This window comes from Spinacia oleracea, chromosome 3 (assembly GCF_020520425.1).
Source record: "Spinacia oleracea cultivar Varoflay chromosome 3, BTI_SOV_V1, whole genome shotgun sequence".
NCBI classification, from domain to species: Eukaryota; Viridiplantae; Streptophyta; class Magnoliopsida; order Caryophyllales; family Amaranthaceae; genus Spinacia; species Spinacia oleracea.
This window is the reverse complement of record NC_079489.1, coordinates 157,181,088-157,199,626: the sequence shown is the minus strand read 5'-3', so window position 1 is coordinate 157,199,626 and position 18,539 is coordinate 157,181,088. Positions and strand designations below refer to the sequence as shown.

Here is an 18,539-nt window from a genome sequence, read left to right as displayed (position 1 = left end):
CACATTAGATGAGTGTGTTTCCCCACAAAATCAGTATGAGACCACAAGAACAGAAATCAAAATACTTGCACCAAATATACCAGAGAAACTTCCTTACTCTCAAAACACCATCATATCTTTTCACTTCAATACAGCATTCATCATGAAACAAGAATAATAACCCTAACAATCTGCAATTAACCCTAACAATAACAACATCTATTTCAAGTCCTGCAATTAACCCTAACAATAACATCAAACTAATACAATTATAGCAAAAACAAAAAAACAAACAACCGAGGAGCTGAAATTAGATCAATTAATGTAGCCAAGGAACTCAATCAAGAATGAACATAAACGAATTAAGTCTCATATATATGAACTACATTAGATGAGTGTTTCCACACACAATCAGTGTGAGACCACATAACAGAAATCAAAATACTTGCACCAAATATACCAGAAACTTGAGTTCCTTTGCTCTCAAAACACCACCATCATTACTTTTCACTACGAATACAGCATTCATCATCAAACCCCATCATCCCCAACAATAACAAACCCTATTTAAGTCCTGCATTAAGCCTAAACAATAACATCAACTAATACTATTATAGCAAAAACAAACAAACCAACCGAGGAGGAGCTTAACCCGATTAAGCACGTTCACCCCTGATCCTGCGAGCAAGCTGGATGTCCTTAGGCATGATGGTAACACGCTTGGCGTGGATGGCGCACAGGTTGGTGTCCTCGAACAGACCAACAAGGTAAGCCTCAGCAGCCTCCTGAAGGGCCAAAACAGCGTGGCTCTGGAAACGGAGATCAGTCTTGAAGTCTTGTGCAATTTCACGGACAAGCCTCTGGAATGGCAGCTTCCTGATCAACAGCTCTGTGCTCTTCTGGTACTTCCTGATTTCACGGAGTGCAACGGTTCCGGGACGGTAACGGTGAGGCTTCTTCACTCCTCCGGTAGTTGGGGCAGACTTACGAGCAGCCTATAAGAACAATACAAAAGCGCCAAGATTCAAGAACTATACAAACACCAACATTCAAGAATTATACAAGCTTCAAAATACAGATAGCAACATTCAAGAACAATACAAGCTTCGAAATACAGATAGCAATGTTCAAGAACAATTCACAATCAAAAGAACAATGCGAGGATAAGATTAATACCTTGGTGGCAAGTTGCTTCCTGGGAGCCTTTCCTCCCGTACTTTTACGAGCAGTTTGCTTGGTACGGGCCATCTATAAGAAACATAAATCCACGATTAGATATAATATCAAACTAAAACCCTAAACAACTTCAAGATAAATACTAAATTACTAATTTGGATTAAATCCACATCAATTTTGGGGGAAAATTCAAAAAATCACTTCCCGAATTAATCAGGAAAACGTTTAGGGGAAGTTAACAATTTTCAAAGATCCAGCTAAACCACAGACGAAATTGTTTAAGATATTTTCAACTGCATTCTATAAAATCAATTAAAACCCTAATTTTGACGTCGGCGACAAATTCACTCAACAAACAGCAATAAATTTCCAACATAGACGAAATCATGAAACAATCAGATTCAAAAACTACGAAAGCTAACCTAATAAAAGTCAAATAATACAATAAATAGAAAAGCGCTGTAGAAATTATGAATAAGGTAATTTAACCTAGTAAAATTAACAACAAGAATCAATGAAAACCTTAATTTCGATGTCCGCCACAAATTCATTCAACAAAAGAGCAATAAATTTCAAACATTAACGGAATCATCAAACAAACAGATTCATAAACTACGGAAAGCTAACCTTAAAATCAAAGAATACAAAGCGTCAAAAAAATCAAAAAGGAAATTGAAGAGATCGGAAGAAGAAGAAGGTTACCTCGACAAAACTCCTTACGCTTTTTCGAAAAGTCGGTTCTCTCTTTCTCTCTCCTCTCTTTTTCTCTCTGTAGAATTTGAAGACGATTAGCAGAAATTTGTAATTGAAGGAGGTGAAGTGGTTTATATAAGATGGGTGGGCGGGTTAACAAATGATGAGGGAATCGACGGCTGATAATGACGATCCGTGTGCTTTTACTGTTGGAGATCTAACGGTGTAAAATAACGTTGGTTGTGTTTTCTCTATTACAGTGAACGGCTAAGATGTAATGCTTGGTTTTGTTACGGATTGATGGGGTTTACTTGTTGGTTGACGAATTCTAACTAACACGTTTTAGGGTTTTTTCAACTTTTTTTTTGTTTTTGTTGGGTGCACAATATTGATTGTCCTTGGAAGTGACGGTTATACCCTTGTATGGTATGCCTAAATTGCCCATATTTCTAGTAAAACTTTCCTACTCGGTACGTAAAGACGATTTTATATATAAGACCAATTTCTTATCAAATAATTACACAGAGTATTATTTATATACTCTCTAATTAAATAGATACAATTGTTAATCAAATAGTTGTACTTTCCAGTTAAATAGTTATGTTTTTAAATGCACACATCGCGATGTCGATTTTACACATATGATGATCTCATAAGAGACATACTTACTATTCCATCGATTGTTTTGCTAATCATGGTACTCCGAAATAAAATTGTCTAACAAATTCAAAACTTGGAATTTCAATTGGCCAGTTAACTATTATCATTAAGTTTTAAGTTAGGCAAAAAAAAAATTGCGAATCCATAGAACGAGAATTCGGCCTTGTTCTTTGAAATTTTTTATAAGTTTAGTTCATTTTAGTTTAGTTCACGTTTTATAAGTTAAATCCAGACTCAATAAGTCAAGTTTAGTTCAGTTCATAAAATTTGAAGTCCAAAATACTGCACACATGGTTTTTTTGGAACATTTTTTTCCATTGGTATGGCTCGTTTGGTTGAACTTTGGCATTTTGTCGTATTGGGAATTGATATGAGAATTGACTCACCAAGTCGATGGTAGGTAAGTCATTTCCCATGTTCCATGAAATTTTAACAATTCCTCCATTATACCCAAATCTCAATTCATGCCAACCAAACAACTTAACATATTGCACTTCATATGAACTCACACCTCCTCCTTTATTTACTTGCAACCAAACATGCCCCTAAGGTTTTTGGTCGACCAACACTTTAGCGTGATAGAACAATACCGAAAACTTCTACCCGACTTGTTGACTGTATATTTAATAACATAGACTGTATAAGTTTGGAATTTAACTGTGCATTCAATAGGGTAGTGTTTCGCAAATTGAGAAAATTACACAATCAAATCAGGCCATGCCCAATCCCGTGTAATGTGCTACCAAGTACCAACACTAGCAATGATGTAAAAGCACAATACCAACATATAGTTGGCTCAAGTGGTAAGCAGCTTGATGCCGCTTAAGGGAGGTATCGGGTTCAAGCCTCGCCGTATGCAGAAACTCTTACTGGGAGACTCACCCACCATAAACAAGGTGTGCGACCCGGGGCGGATCCGAATGTAGTCGAAGCTAAAATCGGTGAATAGGGTGTGCAAAACTACAAAAAGAAAAAGAAAAAAAAAAAGCACAGTGTTCATTGAACGTCAAGTGATATGTAACCAATTGGGCAAACCTACAAGTCACCCCAATGGCCAAAACACAACAAATTTTAGTACTCACACAGAATATGTCAATACCAAATTAATGGATTCCAATAAGAATCATTTGAGTTCATTTACACAAGACGCCTGAAACAATAAGCGTCATTTAGCCACTTCAGAATTTTAACATAAACGTCAGGAAAATGCTACATATACACCTAGTGTACAAGAGCATCTTGTACACCACCTATAATATGTTGACAACTCATCAATCCCACTAAAAAAGGGGAGGGAAAACACAAATGAAAAACTGGATTTTGGGCGGGATGTATTTTCACAAATTGCGACAACTGATGAGAATTGGGCCGGATTTATTTGTCCAATTTGCGCCATCCTGAAGAGCGCCAAATGAAATTACTGTAGGTCCTTCATCTCCCTTCTTCTCTTTCCTCTTTCTGCCATTGTTGTTCATAAAAAATATCTGCCATTTTTTGTCCATATTCATTCGTGCTACGAAGTATTGAATTTTACGAATTGACTATAAGATAGTTGGACATTCGTGCTAGATATAACCTATTATCAATTGCAATTTGAGCTGCCCTTAATATCTTTTGAATTGGGCTATGAGATAGCCATAATTTGTATTACATAAACCTCCCTTTGTGATGCATATAAGGTGTTTGATAAAATGCTTAATTGAAATAATAAATTTAATCTACCTTTTCTTAATTAGTTTAAGTTGCAAAAGTTGGCTATATTGATGGTTGGAAGAAGGTGTAGAAGAAAACTAGCTATATTGATGTTTTGTGCTTGAACGGAAGCAAAAGTTGGACCTTTACCGAAGGTTGATGAAGATCAAAATATTGAGTGATTTTTTGGTTATTCGTTTCCTTTATGGGAAATACACTCATTGCTTTTATGGGGAATTAAAGATAATTAATTGCTGATTATTGGAAACTCAAAACAAATTTGAAATTCAAAATTAAAATTTCATAACACATTTCAAAATTTTCATTTTGAAAATTTCAAAAGAGATGAATCTTTTAAAATTGAGGTGGCATATTATAAGTGGTGGTGTTCAAGATGCTCTTGCACACCTTGTGTACTTCTATCATCTTCCTAAACGTCATAAATCTTAAACCTGCAAACAATAGTTCCCAAAGTCTCATCACAAATTAAACTTCTCAAGTTCAAGGAAAATATCAGACGATGTTATAAATCTAAAGTTACATCTCATTTAATCTGTACGCGTTGCATTTGACAAGAAAATCTCAAAGAGAACCAACCAACAACTGAATTAACCCTACTTATTTGATTTACATGTTATCAATTACTTCTCCAAAATCCCCCTCCACCAACGCGCCTATCCGCGAAAAAAAAGGTAAAAAAAAAACTATCTATTGTTAAAAAAAAAAAACCAATGGGTACAATGAAGAAACTTGATCAATCATCATAACACCCCTCTCATACACAACACGATCGACGACATTCGAATGAATGAACGTAAATAACTGAATAAATACAGCTTGATTTCCAGATTCCGGTCATCGGTGGCTCATTTTGCGCATTTTGGCCTTTTTTCTCAACATTTCTTGTCTTTCTTCTTCCTGAATCTTTATAAATTCTTCATCATCTTCTTGTTTAGCTATTCTTGCACTGGAAATTCATAATAAAAGATAAAGATAAGAACAAGAATTGGCAAGTGTAATAAAAATGAAGAGAAACATGTGCCAAAAGGAGTTCTACTCTTAGAAGGTAAACATACTCCAATTGACAAACACAAATCACAAAAGACCAATAAGCTATGTTACACGGGCCCGGATACCCATGCCGGACACGGGTACGTGAACCGTGTCCAAGTTTATGACACGGCTATTTTATTAAAAAGTCACATGATAAAAGTCCAAACTGAAGTGTCAAAGTGTCAAGGATCCAACACGGGTATTTGAGGTAAAATGGAGAGTCCATGTAACATAGCCAATAAGTATTTGCATACATACCCCTTTTACGGGGAGGAGCATATACCGGATTACCGACACAAGGAAGTACAATGGCATTCTAACAAAAAGTTTAAACTAAAAAATGAAGCATAAAACCTTCTTAATCGAAAAAACAGTGAGGATCAATTAAAACTGACCTTTTTCTTTCCTCCGCCATTATACTGTCGAAGCCCACTTCCATAGCCCTGTCATCGTCATCATCGTCGTCATAATATTTTGTGGGACGCCTGCACAATAATCACTCTGGATAAGAAAGCATATTCACAAACACTTGTATTATTTAGAAGCAAAACGAACACCAAAGGACTAAACAACAGTTCAAAGATAGAGGTGTCAACTTTTCAGGACTTATGTGCTTCATTAACTTTCAAGTTAGCTTAATTAGTACAGAAAACTTTTATACAGAAAATGGTTCAGTGACAATTCCCATGACCAGCATTCTCAAGAGTCAAGACCAAATTGAGAAGAACATGTTATCAGTCAAATTTGAGCTTAAACCAAAGCAAACTTTAGCAGTGATTCATTTAGAAAAACCTAAAACAGTTAAAGAAGGGTAGAGAAGAGGGAGAAACTTTACCCAAACATCTTCCTAATTACAGAACTATAGTCCATCTCGTCATCTGAATCGGGAGCTTTACGTTTTTTAATCTTATGCACAGCAGAAGAATTCCGCAACTCTCCAGCGGGATTTTGCTTCCTAATGTCATTTCGTCTTTCCACATTGGACTGAAGAGAGCCTTGCCGAGGCGGTGGCGGCTTCACCGTCTGCAATTTTTTTAAGAAGATCTAGTTAGTTAAAACATAAAAGATTATAAAAAGAAATTCCCACAAATTTATGTTATGCCAATCAGAAGTGTGGAACTCACCTGATACTTTGAAGTTACACCATTTTCCTTCCTCAAAGGTCTGTTTTCAGTACTTCGCTGAACATCCCTTCTTTGTTCCACACGGTTGTTAGTTACACCAGATGAATGAGGTTTTCCCATAGGCAGTCTTTGCCTATCAAGTGTAGTAGAACTCTTTGCTACAACGGACGCCTTATTATTCCCCATAGGAGTAGCGGAAGATTTTCTCTCCACAGAACCAACCGGAACTTTCCTATCACTTGAATATAAATGTTTCTTTGGCGGCAACACTTTCTGCACGGGAGGTCTGGTGGACCCACTTCCACTACTGCTGCCAGACTGCTTTCTCAAATCTAGTTGCCTTCTAGAATCACTCGGAAGACTTGCCCTGTTACTACCCGAGGGTGACTTCTGAGGAGGTGCTCTACGTGGATCATGGGCATGGGAGATTCCGGAAGAAGAAGGCTTCCTTTGTTCGCACACCGCGTTTCCTTTTTTATAAGAATGCGAAGAAGAAGGTTCAGGTCTCTTTGCACGAACCTGAGAAGATCTGGCATCTTCAGAACCTGCCAAAAAAAATCCCACATTAATTTATGCTACCAAAATATACTCCGTCCGTATTTAAGTAAAAGATATACTTTGATCGGCACGTAGTTTTAGGAGAGTGAGTTGAATTTATTAAAATTAGATAGAAGTGGTATTAGTGGGTTAATTGTTTATTGTAGTAAAAAGAGGATGTAAGTAAGCGTGGGGGACCAAAAAAACGAAAGAAATATATAATTGGAAGTGGGGACCATGAAATGCCAAAAAAGGAAAGTGTATCTTTTAATTAAATAAATACGGCCAATTATAGAAAGTGTATCTTTTAATTAAATAGGAGTAACACACATAATAAGATTAACTTATGCTAACATGGAAAGCATAATATCTGAAATAAGAAGGAACATATACCATGCTTTGGAGCTGAACTCCTCTGTGGACCAGGAGGATCTTTCACTGGTTTAGGAATCTCCGCTTCATCTGACAATAGAAAAGAATAATCTCTAGTTTGTTTGAGTATCTGTGCTTTTGATTTAACCTGGCAAATTAAAGTTCTAATCATCAGCAACAAAAAATAATGCAACTAATATAAGCCGCAGGATAAAACATGCATTCAGCAAGCAAGTTCCAACCTGTATTGGACGAGGCTTGTTGTTGCTTAATCCATTTTTTGATGTCGTGTTTGATTGAATGCTAACCCGTTTGACCTGCAATGTCACGATCGTCAATTAAAAGAAGATTTCCAGGAAGGGCACGTAAAAATCGTTATGTTTCCTTCATCAAAACAAAGCACTTCTCAAGCACAAGAGAGAGTCCCTACGTAAGAACACTACTAGGAACTAAAACTTCAACAAGTATCTACTCCCTCTGTATTTATTTAAGGGATACACTTGCCTTTTCCGGTCGTATTTATTTAAGAGATACACTTGCCATTTTTAGTAACTTATCAATCCCACCATCTAATTAAATAATCTATCTACACCCCTCCCCACCCCCTCATCCCTTAAAATGACATGGTCCCACTTGTTTTACTTATTAAAATATCTATCCAACCCCACTTGTTTTATTTATTAATTTAATTTAATTGTTTTTCTTAATACCCGTGCCCGGCCAAGTGTATCTCTTAAATAAATACGGAGGGAGTATTACATTAAGAATGATAATATGATATCAAGTGTTCCCTTTTGGGAATTGGTATTGACTGTGCCCAGTTCCTTCTCAAAGAAACAAAATGCAACACTAACACACAAACAAAACCTCATAAACAACCTTATTCAAGGTTTAAATAAGACAGACATACGGGAAAACGGCACACCAAAACTAAAGCACATACATACGGAAACACATAGTAAACCATTTCAGAACTTCTGTTGGTTTGTCCTAGCTGTCTATTCCCGCGTGTTAAGGAGTAACATTAAAATGATGCTCATGCACATACTACAAGGTAACATAACAAAGCAGCAACTTACGTTGAAAATACGTACATCATTTTGAGAAGTAGATACTTTAGGTGTCAAATGTCGAGTCTCCAACAAGGATTTTCTTTCTTGGATAACTCGATCAGCAATCACTGGCTTAGAAGGGCCAAAAAAGGATCCATAACTGTAAAAAGAAAAGAAGTACTACCATCAGTTATGTGATTAGGGAAGCAGAACAATACCACAAATCATTTTCAGTAAAATTCGCCTCACAATCAACGTAATGCACCAAAAACAGAAACAAAAAGTTCACCGAACGGTACGTACTTCATCAATTTTGTGTGGTTAACATTGACACCATTCTTGCCATTCTCCCTCCTTAAATTAGACCTGTGTTTAGCTTTCAATCTTTCCCTAGTTTCTAGGTATTTAATTGCCTCTTCCGATAAAGGCTCCTCCTCCTCCTCCCCCTCATCCTCCTCGTATTGGTCTTCATCACCATCTCCGTATTGGTCTTCTAGGTCATCCTCATACTCATCCAAACCCTCGTCCATCTATTACACAATTCAAATATACTTACAATCAACAATCACCACTAATTGAGCATACAATGCCATAACAATACAATACAATTATTATCTAGATCCAAGACTCACCCTATATCGCTGCATACTTGGTGAACCTTGAAGGACCTTTTCTGAAATCAACTAATCCTGAAAAAAAACAATTTATTGTATTACATTAGCAGCAAACCCTAATTTGACACAGATTGGATAAAACAATCGATTTCAACCAAAACAAAAGAAAACAAAATTTCCAATTGATTCAATCAGTTTGTACTATTGATTAAGAGTGTAAAAAAATAGATGGAAACCAGCTATCCTCATCAAATTTACTCGAATAAACTTATGTTCATCAAATCACCATCAAAAAAGCCCAAATTTCAATGAATTTGTGATTTTATTTTCATTCACAAATTGCCTAACGCGATCAATTCAACCAAACCAAAAAACAAATTCACAAATCTTTGAATTGATTCAATAAACTTATACGAGTAATTAAGAGTGTAAAAGAAGGATTGAAACCAGCTATCCTCATCAAATTTACTCGATCAAACTTATGTTCATCAAATCAACACCAAAAAAGCCCCAAACTTCAATTGATTCACAAACTTCGATTTAAAAAGTATAAATTCACATTATAATCCTAAAAATCGGATGATTACGCAAAACAAAACAAAATCACAACCTCCCAAAACGCCTCAAATTTCAACGAAATCGTGAAAAATCAACAAATTCGGATAAAAAAATAATCACAAACTGACCTCTCAAATCACAAAAATCAGATGATTTAAAACCAAAAAAAACTTACAAATCGGATGATTATAAACAAACAAAATCGCAACAACCTCCAAAACGCCTCAAATTCCAACGAAACCGTGAAAAATCAACAAATTCGGGATAAAAAATCACAAATTCACCTCTCAAATCACTAAAATCAGATGAAATAAAACCACAAAAAAACTTACAAATCGGATGATTAAAAACAAACAAAATCGCAACAACCTCCAAAACGCCTCAAATTTCAACGAAATCGTGAAAAATCGACAAATTCGGATTTAAAAAAAAAATCACAAATTCACCTCTCAAATCACAAAAAAACAGATGAATTAAAACCAAAATAACTTAAAAATCGGATGATTATAAACAAACAGAATCGCAACAACCTCCAAAACGCCTCAAATTCCAACGAAATCGTGAAAAATCAACAAATTTGGATCAAAAAATCACAAAAACCAAACCAAAAAGTCGAAAAAAAAAGCGACACAGATCCGAAAACATACCTCGAAGAAAACGTAGAGAAGAAGAAGAACTCGCGAAATCGAAACCACAACTTGAGATTCTCTCTCCTTGATGCAAATCGCGAAGTCTAGAATAATGGAGAGGAGGCAGAAGAAGGGGTTTATAGTGTATACGGAGGTAGTCGGTCGTATTGACGTGAGAATTGAACGGTTGATCTTGGGTTTGTGGGTTATCAATTTATCAACCCTGTTTTATGCACTTTCCTTTTTTTTTTTTTTTTTTGCCCTTGAATTTATTTTTTATTTTAATTAAAATTATTATTGAGTTCGTTTTTTTAGTTTTCCTAATTCGACTTCCCATTGTTGTTGTTGTTGTTGTTGTTGTTAATGTTGTCATTGTTTTGGAATTCTGATTTTCTTCCTGGTACTACTACTACTCTACGGTTACGGGAGATTTGCGTTTATACAAATTTTGTTATTTTTGTGGTTGAATTTCAACCAAACTGTTTTTAGAACGTGTGTGATTCGAATCCTTTTCTTTTTACTTGGTCATCACACAATTTTTTGAGTTGTTTTTTTGGGAATTTATTGGATGGTAAAGAGTGAATTTAGAATTTGAGTTATTTTAGGTATCCTTGTAATATTGTTATTTTAGGAGGATTATGACTCTAGAAGATCGATCTATTTTAGTATATTTCACGGCTTCAAGCAATCTGATTGAAATAACAACAATACGTTTTCTTGTCTTCTCGAATCTCGAGCAGTAACGTGATTGTAAACCACTGGTGAAATTAGATAATGTATTACGGATTTACGGAGTGTATTTTATTTTATTTGTTTCACACTTCAGGCTCTGTTGCCAATGATGTATTAGCCCAGGGGTTAAGACCAAGGATTATTGGATTATGTTATAATAATATCTTATTTTAAGAGGATTATGATTTATGACTTTAAAAGGTCGTTAACTCCCGATGATATTTGATATTTATTTATTTTATTTGACACTTCAGGCTCTGTTCTATTCACCTCACCTTATTCTCAGATAAAATAAGGTTGGAAGAAATTAGGGTTATCCAAGTACAACTTATATCTAAAATAAGCTTTGATAAGTTCTACTCCACAAGTACATAATAAGTTCAGATAAGATAAGTTCATGAAAAATAAGTGAATCAGGTGAATCAAAAGCACCATGATATACTATAAGTACTCCGTAATAACCTAGATCCCTCAATAACTTGTCCTCCACTAATTTACCTAATATTTGATAAATAAGTTCAGGAAAATAAGTTTAAAATAGATGAATAGAGCGCATTCTCATATACTAAATAAGTACTCCTTAATAACTTACTCCACTATTTACCTAATATTTTGAAAAAATCCTCATCTTCTGCATACAAGAAATGGAGGGCAAAACCTCAAACAATCAGTACAACACCTAAACATAACAACAACACCTACAATCTACCAATTAACAACACAACACAACACAACACACAGTACTCAAACGACGAGCTTTACGCTGCTGCTACTGTATTGCACCCGGTTCATAACCCATCCCGTTTTTTCCAGATCAGACGGTAACAAGTCTTTTGTTCGACCCATGAAGGGTTTGGTACCCGAAGAACCTCAACCATATATGTGAATACGTGCTAAATATTATCGTTCTTTCAAGTAGAACTCTCAGAATTTTGTTGGCATTGTACTTCAAGCTTGGGATGCAGGAGGCAAGAAGGCCTCCCACCAGCCATAATCGTATTTTTGATATGGGGCGACCCACTTTTCCGGCTTCTCAAACTCTATTTTAGTGGGATTTGAGGCCAATGCTTCTTCTAAGCTGTCGGCTTCATAGCTTTCGGCTAAAACACGGTCTAATCTCAGTTTCATGTACCTGCCAAGACATATTGTGGAATGAGGTCGAATTCTGAATAATACAAAGTAACAAAAAACATATCAACAAAAATGAGTATCAGAGTACTATAGTTAGGAATTGGTAGTGTTTCAATCCTTGACCCGACCCGAGAACCCAACCTGAAGTTACTGAGAGAAACCTGACCTGAACCGAACTCGAATCACCTGAAATCGACCCGATTTGACCCATTTATCATATTTTGTAGTAATATTAAGTTTTACAATATTTCTGATAGTTTTTTACACAACCCGAAACCAAACCCGAACCTAACCCATTGACCCGAATTGCCACCCCTAGTTTCAAGCATTAATGTCAAAGACTTTAAACGGAGAGGTAAGGATTGGATTTCAGCACGACAGGAAGTTTTGATTTTTGAGTCTGCACAATAGAGCCACAGAGGAGAGGAGGCAATGCGAAAGCAGACGATAACTCTTAATTTTTGCCCTAGCAGGATAACAGCATGTTCAGAAGCAACTCATTCCAGTCTCCAACATACTGAGTATAAAGCATGCGAACTCGCAAATCTGTAACACGGCATTATACTTAACACAAGCAAGAACGAAAAGCTAACTGGAAGAAAGTCATGGATTCTACGCATTCTAGGAGGAAAGGCAAATCCACAATTATTTAAAATGGTTTCTTCCCAAAAATTCGTGCGTCTAATATGTAATTTCACATTCGAGCAATCCCCTTCTTTCTAATATCCTAATTTATGTGCTTACAAGAAATACTTGTAGATAAATTAAAATATGAAATATTCCTTGAGATAATTGGAATTCCTCACATTAAAATCTAACAACATCGCATAAAAGTATAACATAATGTCATAATCCAACTAAAATCACACATAAAGTCACATAACAAGAAGAGGGGAACTCGTCATGAAAACATGCTTATTCTCCATTCAAAAGGCTAATGCTACTGATGTCAAGTACGAGTACATGCCAGTATGGCACTACCTATGTATCAAATAGCCGATTAAATCACGCATACCAATCACGCAAACATGACAAACATATCAACTAATGGCCCATTTCGTAGCCGGCCATAAATGGTGTCAAAGGGAATAAATTTGATGTAAATTTGTAAGGAATATCAATACTCATTCCCATGGTAATGCTAGTTTACTCAAAATTATCTCTTTTTCTTTATAAATTTCCATTATCATCCATTACCATATGGGGAGTGTTAATTTTTTTGTCAAATAACACTTAAATTTATTCCCATTCCCACCATTTATTACCGGCTACCAAACGGGCCTTAAGAGTAAGAACAAGTACCAAAATTATAATTTTGACTATTCTGAAGGAAATGAAAAACATAAGTGAAGTGCCTCTTACGTGATCCATGGGCCATTTGTTGAGACCAAAGCCACAGCAGGTCTCTTTAATCTCTTGGTGACATTAGGGAATTTATCCAGGAACTTTGGTTCAATAACAAGCCAAAAGTCTTGTTCCATTTTACGCTCTCCAAACATGCGAAGCCTTTCTTCCATAAGCTCTTTGAAATGCTCTTCTTCGTCAAGCATGAACTTTGCATTTGCGACCACAAAATAGTACTTTTTAGTTGTTTGATCCTGCATATGAAGAGAAAATCGCGATTGGATCAGGCAAGCTAAAGCAGGTTAGGATCATTAAGCAGTGCTAGAAAATAAAACATTAAAACGTGTCATGTTGTAAAAAAAACCCAAATCTCCATATTTGTGCACCAAAAAACTACAAGATATACAGTATATAACTGCAATGGTAAAAAGGGTAGGAAGCAAAGAATAAAGGGAACAGAAACATTGGAACAAATGAACATCTATCTATACTATTCCTAAAGCCCAAGGTGAAGATAAGCTATCCCACCACGTGATACCGCCTTCCCCTTGCGTTTACATGGTGTCACATCACATGTGTCATTTCAAATGTTCATCCAATCCTCCTCGCAAAAACAATGGTCAATCAAGACTCAAACTCACAACCTCTCACTTAAAAAGCAAAGAAATTACTAACTTATGTTTGTAATTTTAGTGTTTATTTAATCACACCAACCAACAATATCATGTAAAGGAAATTTGAGCAACGCATACATGTTTAGCATTATTTATCCATCATACTTATAACATAATCAATCAATTATACTTTTATTACTCATCAACCTATTATGCCCCCAAGAAACTATATTCAACATTTGCATTCTGCAAAAAAATTATTACTCCCTATTACATGTAATGATTTGGGGCATTGCATAGGCAAATAACTAGTTCTCTACCCAAAAAAGCAAGCTAGGTATGGAAGAGTTTAGGTAAAATCATAGAGGAGCTTCACCCTGGATTCCAGTTACACCAATGTCAAACTGTTGGCTGAGTTGGCAACTACTCAAGCAACAGAGCTTATAAATTCTCAGTTCCAACTTGGACAACTTCCAAGCAATGCTAAGCAACAGCATTGCTCGAACTGCACATTTGCAGTTCATCGTAGATTACAGAAAATACAGACTTGCCAAATGGCCCAAATCATACTGGCCAGATCTGTGCAGTCAAATGTGCCTATTCTGCAATATGGAAGTGGAGACTCGTGAACATCTTTTTTGGGTGTCATTTCAGCAAAAGATGTTTTTGTTGATATATTACTATATACGTAAAGTGCTGAACGTGCAATGTGGGAACAAAACATATGAGCAGATTGTCACGGGTCGTCTCTCTCACCAGTCACCATTGCATTGGCGTATGCGTGACTTGGCATCACTGGGTAATGAGGTGGCCTAAGGGGCGCCCATGGGCAGTGCAGGAGCAGCTCTCCCCCTAAAGAGCTTTATTTTGAATAAGGCATAAATTTCAAGTAAACACCCACATTTCTTTAACATAATAATGGGCCAAATGCTCGGTTTACTTGGGGGTCCCATCAGTTTTGACCCACTGAAGATGATGGTTGTGCTGGATTTCCCAGATCAGGCTCACAAAAGCCCGATATGCAATAGCAGTTTGGCCTGGAAGCTTCAAGAATGTTCTAGCCTTCTAGGGTGTTCTTGGGCATTCTAGCATGGATGAAGCTTGAAGGTTCTAGAAGGATCTAGGTACCTCCTTGTATAGGAAGTTCCCTTGAAGGTGGGAACGGTCTAGAAACTTGTATACATTTCCTTGTAGGAATTGTATAGAATATTATAGGGTGTGAATATTCTAGACTTACGGGATGGTGACCTATAAATAGGCATAAAGTCTCATTTGTACATTCAAGTTGAGAGTTTAATACAAAAAATCACAACCTAAAACACTCGTGTTCTCTTCCAACTCAACCTTCCTTCTTCACTTAAAGAGTAGTAACTAATACACGAGGCGTGACAAGTGAGTCTAGCGACAAATTGCTCATGTATTCACTAATCTATGACTAAAGAGTGTCGTTACATTGTAGCTATGCACACTCCAAGGAGTTGTATCATCATCGGGGTCAACCTGACTCGTCGTCTTCTGTGTATCTCTGAGGCAATTTAGTTGTTTTGATTGTAGCAGCGACGGAGGGAGGGTTTTCTCCTGGTTGGTATGATCATATATTGCACTGATTTTGAACCATGAACGAAAATCAAGGCAACAATTTATTATAGTTCTTAAGCAATAAGGATACTTTGAGTGATCAGATTATCTTTTCAACTTGCTTTAGTGCTTTGAGAAACATAACTCAAATACAATAATAAAAATATGTTCGTTACAGTTAAAGATATGCAAATTTTGTGCATTACAATTACAACGTTAGTTTCAATTGTCACATATTTAGTTTCCAAATGTGACATCACAAAATGGCTAGAGTGTGCAAACTACACATTCTGTTGCCCCACTGACTCATCCTTTGGTCTTTATCAGAAAGGGAAAAAAAAACTAATGTGCTCATCTATCTATTCAGACTTTCGATTCAGCTATCCATGTACCTCTTTCAGACTATTCAAACACAATGTACAATTTCAAACATAAGGGCTCAAAAATTTCATTTGATTAAGTCAAGGGCTAATTCTAAAGGAAGAATGACGAGCAGCAAATTCACATCCTTAGATAAGTTATATCTGCTTTTTTGAGTGGTAAGTGAATAAATAGACCTAAAGTTGATCCGACTAATATCAGAAGCCTTCAATATTTTCTGAATACGGACAACGATATCAATTGTAACATTCAAAGAACGTTGATTCCACGAGTCTTTGTATTAGTTGTGTAGCCGTTTTGGTGACATCGACAACAAGAAATGCTGATTGACTCGGGGACATCGACAATAAGAAATGCTGATTGACTCGGAGACATCGACAACAAGAAATGCTGATTGACTTGGGGACATCGACAATAAGAAATGCTGATTTACTAGAATACCTGGTGTGCTAGTTCCTCTCCATTTATCTCATACAATTTGGCTATTAAAGCATCTTTTTGATGGATGAAATTATTCAACTAAGCTTTTGACCAAAGGCAACAGTGATATAATCGCTTAAGCGACTATATTCGTAGTTCTATTCAAATGTACACAAAATTGTTAAGTTGACGGTAGAAGATTGTTTGGTTAACAGTAGAAAATACGAAATTTATACCAAGCGGAATTATCTTCCCATGTTTTGTCGGCTAAATAACTCCTCACTTTCCTATTTACGAAGAAAACTTATTACAAATTCTCTAGGCGATGTCCGCTCATACACTAACCAAAACCTCCTTCTACTCGGTACCCACGTGAAGAGTACGTGAGAGTTTTTGAAAAGACGATTTCCAAAAAAAATAACCAACTTGGCTTCAACTTGTTTTCCATAAACGAACTAATTTGTGATGGTTAAGGGTCAATAAATCAAATTTTGTTCATTCATAATTAAAACTAAGTTTATCAAAAATCAATTTTACAATTTAGTAAGAAATCAGTGAAAACACGGTAACAAAGTGGAATTATGTCAAACCTCCGGACTCCAAAGTTGAAAATTTGTTATTTGTACAACTCTAATCAAAATTCATTGAGGTATTAGGCTCCGTTGGGTAGGGCGTAATTTTTTTCGTGAAAAACTATTTCCCTCTATTTTCAATTTTACATTGTTTGATTTGCAAAGTAGTGTAAAACCATTTTCCCTAAGAGTAAAATTACACTCTCATTGTTGGAAAGGAAGGGAAAACTGTTTTCCTTCCTTTTCCTAATCTCTCTTGTACATTCCTCACACGGCATGGAACCAAATAACCAAAATATGGTTTTTACACCGGCTGTACAATGCTCACTGTGCACCCTATTTTTAAATGAACATATCGTTCAAATACAAAGAACATATTGTTCATATTCAAAGAACATATAACAAATGATCATATAGTTCAAATCCAAAGAACATATCGTTCAAATATTTCACTTGTACCTGTACATTGAAATCATTCTCCATGTTCATTAGATTTTCAAAGAATGTTCATTCGGGTGTATAATCCAAATTACGTCAATTAACGGGAAACTAGTTTTGGAATTGTGTTTTCCATTGTAAATTGTTTTCCATGAAATTCATTTTACACTGGAAATATTTTACACCCAACAAACTGAGCCTTAACGAAAATACTGTACCAAAGTGGAATTATGTCAAAACTATGGACACCAAAGTCAAAAACTTCAATGAAATATACCTCTAAAACCCGAATTGCAAAGTAGCAGAAGCAAACCTGATCAGAAGAAGGGCTAGGCTGACTGGTGTCCATGGCGACGGCGGAAACAGGAGTTCTGAGAGAGGAGGAAGAACCACCAATTGATAAGGAGGAGAGAGAAAGAGAACGGAAAGCGGCGGCGGTGGCGGTGGCGGTGGCGGTGGTTCTACAGCTGCTTGGCAAAAGAAGCAAGGGTTTGTACGGCTGCTGAGAATGAAGAAGAAGGGTGGTCGTACTACTCATGGTTATACAGCTGCTTGCCAGAACTACCATTTTTGCTGATCTAACACTTGCATAAACCAATACCTGAAATTGAGCATCCCACAAATTTAATAAACCAAAGTTTTTAATTGTTTGAATTGAGAATTATCAATTGAGAATTTGGGTTGATAGAATCAAGAATTCATACCTTTGATGATGACAATTTTGATTGGTTTTTTTTGGAGTTAAACTAGTTTGTGTGCTTGTGTGCTTGTTTGCTTGAGTTTTCTGTAAAATGGAAATCACATCTTATCCTGGTTTCTTATCATTTATCCTTATTATGGGTATCCGACAGAAGTAGAGAAAGGGGTTTTTTTGTTTCACCAAATCATATTTACTTGGATGAGTATCATTAAGGGTTTACTCCGTCAGTATTTAAATAGAAGTTATACATGGCAGGATACGAGTATTAAGAAAAAACGGTATTTTTTTTTTGGTGTAAATGAGCAATAATGGCGGGGATGAGAATCGATTCTAGAATCGGGAGGGAAGCTCTAACCAACTGAGTTATCCCCACTTCCATTAAGAAAAAATGAATAAAATAATAAATCAAATGGGGTTGTGTTAAATATTTCAATCAAATAAAATGAGTGGGAACCATTAGATTTTGGAGGAAGGAGGGTGAGGGGTTTAT

General features: G+C 36.1%; 3 protein-coding genes across 4 annotated transcripts; all 3 read right to left on the bottom strand.

Annotated features, from left to right (window-relative positions):
• Positions 1-327: 327 nt before the first annotated feature.
• LOC110791862 (histone H3.3) lies at positions 328-2,011 on the bottom strand. The gene is made up of 3 exons (XM_021996628.2): positions 1,858-2,011; positions 1,156-1,227; positions 328-974 (listed from the first exon to the last, which is right to left on the bottom strand). The coding sequence occupies exons 2-3, from the start codon at positions 1,225-1,227 to the stop codon at positions 636-638; spliced, it is 411 nt and encodes a 136-aa protein (XP_021852320.1). The 5' UTR covers positions 1,858-2,011; the 3' UTR covers positions 328-635.
• A 2,689-nt stretch (positions 2,012-4,700) lies between these two features.
• On the bottom strand, positions 4,701-10,561 carry LOC110791863 (uncharacterized). Of its 2 annotated transcripts, none has more exons than XM_021996629.2 (10): positions 10,158-10,561; positions 8,971-9,027; positions 8,642-8,868; positions 8,366-8,498; positions 7,529-7,603; positions 7,308-7,434; positions 6,378-6,922; positions 6,089-6,276; positions 5,649-5,738; positions 4,701-5,167 (listed from the first exon to the last, which is right to left on the bottom strand). In XM_021996629.2, exons 2-10 carry the CDS (start codon positions 8,983-8,985, stop codon positions 5,056-5,058), a joined length of 1,512 nt encoding a protein of 503 aa, XP_021852321.1. In that variant the 5' UTR covers positions 8,986-9,027; positions 10,158-10,561; the 3' UTR covers positions 4,701-5,055. The 2 variants fall into 2 exon arrangements, with proteins under 2 accessions (XP_021852321.1, XP_021852322.1); XM_021996630.2 differs by having other exon boundaries at positions 8,381-8,498; positions 10,158-10,501.
• An 848-nt stretch (positions 10,562-11,409) lies between these two features.
• On the bottom strand, positions 11,410-18,214 carry LOC110791864 (uncharacterized). The gene is made up of 4 exons (XM_021996631.2): positions 18,054-18,214; positions 17,663-17,950; positions 13,365-13,600; positions 11,410-12,003 (listed from the first exon to the last, which is right to left on the bottom strand). The coding sequence occupies exons 2-4, from the start codon at positions 17,915-17,917 to the stop codon at positions 11,820-11,822; spliced, it is 675 nt and encodes a 224-aa protein (XP_021852323.1). The 5' UTR covers positions 17,918-17,950; positions 18,054-18,214; the 3' UTR covers positions 11,410-11,819.
• Positions 18,215-18,539: the final 325 nt, after the last annotated feature.